This window comes from Sesamum indicum, linkage group LG6 (genome assembly GCF_000512975.1).
Source record: "Sesamum indicum cultivar Zhongzhi No. 13 linkage group LG6, S_indicum_v1.0, whole genome shotgun sequence".
In the NCBI taxonomy this organism is placed as follows: Eukaryota; Viridiplantae; Streptophyta; class Magnoliopsida; order Lamiales; family Pedaliaceae; genus Sesamum; species Sesamum indicum.
In genome coordinates this window covers 3,904,219-3,911,388 of record NC_026150.1, presented here as the reverse complement: position 1 = coordinate 3,911,388, position 7,170 = coordinate 3,904,219, and the positions used below count along the sequence as shown (strand labels likewise).

Below are 7,170 nucleotides of genomic sequence, written 5' to 3'. Positions count from 1 at the left end.
AAAATTCAATAGCCCAAGATTGATAGTGCAAAGCGGGTAGCATAATGAGAAAAGACATAAAGATGACACCATTACTTACCAGGTTTGAAGAAAACTGACAAACCAAAATCAATTGCTTTTAGGGGGCTAGTTTCTTTCTTATTTGCAAAAAGAAAATTTTCAGGTTTGAGATCACGGTGAATCACTCCTTGCAAGTGGCACATCTACAGCACAATGAAGCAGCATAGGCTAAAGGTATGAGCATATTGGCATGTACAATTTAAAAAAAAAGGAAAATCGAACAATGTAGAAAAGTAAGTAAGATAATCCTACAGCAGCAACGTCACAAGGATTGAACAAAACATAGGAATTTGAATGTACAGCAGTCTGAATAAATTATATCAGCTGTGAACAACCCCGCGGAATGTTGGAAAGTGCAGGGTTGAATAGTTACTGTTTACACTCAAGATGGAATCATATGGTTTGGAAGAACAAGCAATTCCCACCATAATCACTAGAAAGAAACCATTAAAGATGTTGCAAAGCAACATATATTGAATTATAAACCTCCATGGAGACTAACCATCACAATCTCATTTTTTTTTTAAAGAAAACTAATGGTGATGAACTCAAAGTCAAAATATATGGATAAACCATCAAGAATATCCGCTAAGTAAAGCTTTCAATGTTTTAACAATGTCAGATGTTAATATAATACTATAATTTACTATTCAAGCAGCAAGTAAACCAAATCAACTTTTCAAACTACAAACTCATCAAGTACAAGAACAACAGAAAAAGCACTTCGGTATCCATGATCAATGCACGAACATCGGAAACGAATGCCATTAAGAATATCAGAACATTAAAGATAAACAAAGAGTATATTCTCAAATATAGGCAAATCCAAAAGTTCATCAGTCAGTTGCAATCTAACCTGGACAACTTCCACAATCGTCCTCATGACATGTGCGGCTGCCCTCTCAGTGTAATGTCCTCTTGCCACAATTCGGTCAAACAATTCACCACCTTCACACAGTTCCATTACAATGTGAACTGCACTATCATCCTCATAAGTGTCCTTCAAGGTCACAATACTCGGGTGGGTAGGCATATGCTTCATGATCTCAACCTCCCTCCTCACATCCTCAATATCCACCGCGGTTCTCAGCTTCTTCTTCGAGATCGACTTGCAGGCTAATTTCTCTCCAGTCTCGACATCAGTGCACAAATAAGTGACCCCAAATTCGCCCCTTCCGAGCTCACGACCAAGATCATATCTTGCGTTAATGTTGTGGCCCGTTGGATCTTTCAACACAACCAGCTTGTTTGGACCACCGGATGCAGGATTTGGACCATTATCTATTGTAACTGGGTTGGTTTTGCCCTTTTTCTTCTTGACGTCTGAAGATCCAGCAGGCGCTGCACAGCAATTCCCCATGATTCAAGAATAAATTAATCTTGATACTCTTCTTTGAAATATACCCCCTGAGACGTTTCCGCAGCACACCAACAAATAATATCAGAAAACAGCTATGGAAAAAGATAGATAGTTGCTGCCAGACACCAAGAAAATCAAGAAAAAAGAGCAATCGTATCCAAGATTCATAACCCATTGTCCCAAATATGAAAACGACTGCAAGAAAATTCAAAAGGGTCGAAAGAATATCTACCTTTATCGTAAAAAAAAAAAACTATCTTTTTTAACTTTACCGCAACAAAAATCTCCAAGAACCACGGAAGAACAAATACACAAAGAATTCGACGAAAAAGAAATCCCATCAACGTAAAACTAAGGGGAAAAAAACAGAGAACAACCCCTTCACACAATCAATTAGGGAAGACAGAAGCCGTGGAGCTACAACATAACAAAACGCAATGCAGGGATGATAAAGGAAAAGAACGCACCCGGAGCGAATACTTGTTCTTTCCTCCTGGGATTTTTTGTAATGAGAAGAGAAAATGCGGTAAAAAACAACCCTGTAAATGAAGAATAAATGTAAAAATAGGTTGTTAAACAGAGGATTCATGAAGGTATGAAAGAATCAACCCTGGGAAGAGAGAGAGAGAGAGTCAAAATGCTCTTATGCAGAGATTTTTGCTCTCTCATCAAATTCCTATCCTACTCCCCCTTTCTCTTTCTCTTTCTCTCTCTCTCTCTCTCTCTCTTTCTCTCTTTCTTTATCTGTTCAATTCTTTTTCCTTTTTCTCTTTTTGTGTTTTCATGGTGTAATATGACTGCTTTTACTTTTTCGCATTTTCTGCCATTATGGAAAAATATTTATATATTTATATATATGACAAAATAAATCTTTTTCCTTTGTATTTTTTTTTCTTTTTGTGCTTCTCTCTCTTTCTTTTTTTAAATATTTATATTTGCAGTTTCTCTCTCACATACACCTACAAAAAACGTTAATATCATTTACCCCAATCACCTTATTTTTTCAAAAATTACATATACACTCCCAAAATATCATTATTACATAATTATCTCTACTTTTTTACTGCCCCATATAGTTTTTTATAATTATACAAAAAATATGGGTAATTTATATAAAAAAACTTTAAATTCAGGAGTATAAATATAATTATTCATAATATCTTTTTATATTCTGTTCTCCCATAAACATCAAGATTAATACAATATCCCATCGTTGTTTGAAAAATTACTAATATTTCTCTGAATTAATTGTCATCCAACAACTGGCCCAATTTTTTATAGTGAACAGACCAAAATGCTCATTTGTCCGACACGTGTCCAACACTGCATCGAGTAACTTTTTGAAGCGTCCGTGCATTATAGGTTTCTAATTTTTTGATCCAACTAATTCGATTTATTTACATTTCTTTTTAACAAAAGATATAGTAAGGACAAAATTGATAATTTTTCAAACAACAAAAAAAATTCATAACTATGCCAAATTTTATAAAAGCTCGTTGTAACTCAGATATTTCCATTCCTTTTTTTTCTTTTATAAGTTTCTTAGAGAATAATTCTAGCCAAGTTGGTTGTTTCCCATCTTTTTGCATTTATTTTTCTACATTGAAAATTTTCAATTTTCCAAACTTGAGATATGATTGGGTGTATGTATTTTTAGAAAATGAAAAAAATGAAGAAATTATAAGTCCAAGTGTTTAAGTATGTTTGAGGGTGGAACCAAGTCAAGCAGTTCTATAAGGGGTCCCAACAATATGATCAAAGCAGTTTGGATAGCGATTCTTGTTCTAGATTTTGGCCTTCAAATAATTAAATTTCGTGGCTGCCAAATGCCAAGTTTTGGTCTTAGTCCGGTGGTTAAAACCGATATATGATATAATTTGAGTTAAAATTGTATTTTTTTTTTCACATGATAGAGAATATTGTATTTTATTTCATAGTTTACTCGCTTAGCAGATTTAGTTTCATGGGATAAAAAGTTGTAGTAGTTTTGGTCCCTAAAATAACAAATAAGTCTGTTCATTAGTCAAAATTCACTGAATTTGCTGATATTAATAAAAAAAATTCATATTTACCCCTGATTGACATATTACTAATTTATTGCATTTGCACGTCAAATAGCCCTCATACGTCTTTATGTGCTAATACATGTGAGAAGATATATTTTCGTCGTTATAAGGGTAGTGACATGTAATAAATTAGTAATAAGTCAATTGAAGATAAATATTAATATTCATTCAGTTTTTTTGTTAATATGGCCAAATTCACTGAATTTTAATTAGTTAAGGGACTTAGTTGTTAGACGGAAGTAAACGTCATGGGTGTTAGATGTAATTTTTCAAATCACAGGGAGTCTACATGTACGTATTAGTTAGATAATTAACACATATAACGCACTTTAAAAATAAGGAGTAAATGATAATTATTACATACAAAGAATCGAGTGTAGCATGAATTTAATTTCAATGAAGAATGTCAGATAAAAATAGTTTTTAAGAGATAAAGAGACTTTTCAATTATAATATACGGACATGAGATAAAAATTATAACGATAATAACTGATATAATGCATAAAAAAGGACATATATCAAATAGAATAAAATAATTCTATGTTATATTTGAAAGTTAATAAAATAATTCTATGTAATAAAATAAAGTTAATTTGTCCGATATTTTCAATGGTTTTTCAGTTAATGTCAAATTAAATTTGGCAAAATATATGTTGAAAATTGCTGAGTGGAAATAGGAAATAATAATTTATATCATTTTATAAATTATAATACTTTTTTAAAAAATATTTACATGTGTTATTTAATATATTAATAAATTTAATCCTATAAGTTGTATTGGCTGTCCTATTTTTGTTTTATTTCCATCATATTATTTTTTTAATTTGAATTAAACATATTGTATTTTTAATTTATTATGAAATTAATAATTATATTATATATAAAATAGAAATTGAGAATGGTAGTACAGTACTTCACAAATGGGCCGTGACCCGTTACATTTTGAGCTGTTACGAAATGGGTAAAATAGTTTAATTCAGTTTTCCTTTATTACAGGAAAAGAAACAGTAACTTTAAATGAAAAAGAACAACAGTCTGAAGAAAAGAAGAAGGAAGACAGCGAGAGATACAGAGATGAAGAAAGCAGGCGGCGGCGGGGGCGGAGGCGGTGGAGCAGCCGCCGACAAGAAGAGGGGCAGGCGTTCATACGCAGAATCAGCCACCGACGCCCCAACTAGGGTTAGTTTGTTTGTTTTTTTTTTATTGGTGATGATGGATTTGCATTTGCGATTTCGATTGTGTCTTCCATGTGCATTTATGTGGGGATTATCTTTGTTGGAATTTGGTGGGTGGTGATGTTCTTACGTTTCCTAGAAAGATCTGAGACCATTGGTACAACCTAAAGATGGATTCTTGTTTATTAGAATTCGTGGAGTTTTGTTGTTTTTGTTGGGCTGGTAAAGATTTATGTAAACGGTAGGTAGCTTGAGAAAAAAATAGGCATGGGATTAATTTTCTAATGACAGTTTTTCCTTTTTGCCCCCCTGACTTCTACTTGCATAAGATCAACGTAATTTAGTCTGTGTGATCAGCTTCCTGAACTTAATGATAGTTCAAATTTATCAACTGTGAAATGATTTGAAGATTTACCGTGTCCCACAGCAGAAATGATGAACTTATGATGTTGTGAATTTAACTGAGTTTGCAGAAACCCAATTTTAAGACTTGTTGTTTATATGCCACCAGAACCAATGGTAGCTTGCATGAAACCTTAGATGGTAGCCATTTGGGCCTTCTCTGTTCTACTTTTGAAATCTAGGTTAGCCTGTGTGTTTCTCATCCTATTTTTCACTAGGTACAAGTTTACTCTTTGTTTTCATGGTGTGCTGGAGTTTCTATGCATTTCTTTATGTATGGAAGTAATAGATGTGTGCAATAGCAGCAACACAAGTGCTATAAAGTAGAGTTGCACGTTTCTCTTCATAATAGAGAAGTTGTAAGTATGATGACACTTTTCGTGAGTCACCTCATCAGTATACCGCTAATGCATTTTCACACCCTCTTTTATCGTAAAAAACTGAACTTTCATCAAATCATTTTACTGCTTCAGTGTGATGCTATTCCCTGTTTCTAACAAATGAAGTTGGTAATCGGTTTGTTCTCCATTGACCACTAAAATATGAATTTCAGAAGCAAGCTGTGAAGAAAGATGTCTTTCAGATATTTGCTGAGAAAGTAAGGGATCATAAGGATCTGGAGTCTAGGTGGGCCGTCTTACAGGAGACAAGAGTTGAGTACTTTAGAGGAAAAGATTTTGTTAGCTTTTTGAGGAATCATGCAGAACTCAAAGATCTACTTGAATCAGATAAAAATTTGGAAGTTGAAGATATTGCCAACATTCTGCTGAGAAAGAATCTTATAGTACGATGTGACCGTGTTGTCAAAACTGTTCGGCCTGGAAAGCGAAAACTATCTACTTGGCCTGCACACTTGGAGATATTTGCTGTAAGTTCCTTTCAAACTATTTTTTATGGAAAACAAGGATCTTTGTCTCACTCTCTGCTTTGGTGCAATTTTTATTTATTACTTGAAGCTTAAGAACTTTTTAAATCTGCTGTGTTTCTCCTATTTTCCTCGAGCATAACATGGATTGAAAGGTGACATTATTTTGCATCAAATAGGTCACACTTTTTTGAGTTCATAATGGTAATGCTGGGGTTAGTTGTGTGTTAAGAAATTGGTTGACGACATGTGAACTTGTGCAAAAATTAATGAAAGAAAATTTAACACAAGAGACAAAAGTTTACGTGGTACCAAGAGCACTCCTATCTCCATTGTTGCTCAAGATCAGTTTTATTAGGATAGGCTTTCATGAATTATAATAGAAAGCCATCCATGAGCCATTTATAATGGGGTTTTTGAGTTGAGTCAGATTCCACACTCCAGAACTTTATACTGATGGCTCTTTGAGAAATGTGATCTTTACTTTGTTGGACTGCCCACTAATCATGTTTTTTGAGTTCTACCAAATATTGTTTCAGTTTTTCTCTGGGAGTTGGTTACAGTCTGCTGTTCTTTGGGTTAGACTAGGAAAGGCAGAAATTAAAGTGGAGTGCATCTTAGTTCTAATATTGCACGAAAGAAACCAAATTGTAGCTTGTTGAACAACATGATTTAAAAGTAAAATCAAGGATTCAGGTTGGAAGCCTCATGAATTTTTGGATACTATTTTACATTTAAAAGCACTCAGCATTTTGCCAGTTATAGTTTGTTTGTGATGCTTAGTGTGAAGTCTCTTTGTTGTCTTTACTTGTCTATGTGAAAATTACTTAGCCAGAAATCATTCTAATGTGTCAATTAATCAGTCCTTGGCCCAAAGCCTGAAGTTTGTCCAGCAGTTCCAAATTTATAAAAGTTACTATGTATGTTTAAGATATGAAGAAAATGCATAGAACATACCTAACATCTATTTTAACAGTAAAGAAATAGTTGGTTGAAGAAAGATAAGATGGGTTGTTAATGTAGTCATACCATATAAATCGAAGTCAGGATTTTCGTATTATGGGGTGTGAAGCTACCTCTCATGTTCTTCCTTCTTTTTCTCGTTTATTTTTTTGGGCAGGGGTGGGGGTAGTGGGTGAAGAGTGGATGAAGCTAATTTTTCCCTAATTTTATGTATTGCATAAGAAAAACAGAAATTTTGCAAGAGTCGCGGCGGGGGGGGGGGGGGGTGGGGCCCCCGCC

The 7,170-nt window shown here is 33.9% G+C and overlaps 1 protein-coding gene and 1 pseudogene across 1 annotated transcript in view; one reads left to right on the top strand and one right to left on the bottom strand.

Annotated features, from left to right (window-relative positions):
* The window catches only part of LOC105163628, a 4,516-nt pseudogene extending 2,345 nt beyond the window's left edge, over positions 1-2,171 (bottom strand).
* LOC105163626 overlaps positions 4,501-7,170 on the top strand; it is a 4,628-nt gene continuing 1,958 nt past the window's right edge. Inside the window, exons 1-2 of the mRNA XM_011082051.2 lie at positions 4,501-4,665; positions 5,617-5,931. Coding sequence (XP_011080353.1) covers positions 4,504-4,665; positions 5,617-5,931 — 477 coding nt within the window. The 5' untranslated portion in view covers positions 4,501-4,503. The remainder of the gene's footprint in view (positions 4,666-5,616; positions 5,932-7,170) is intronic.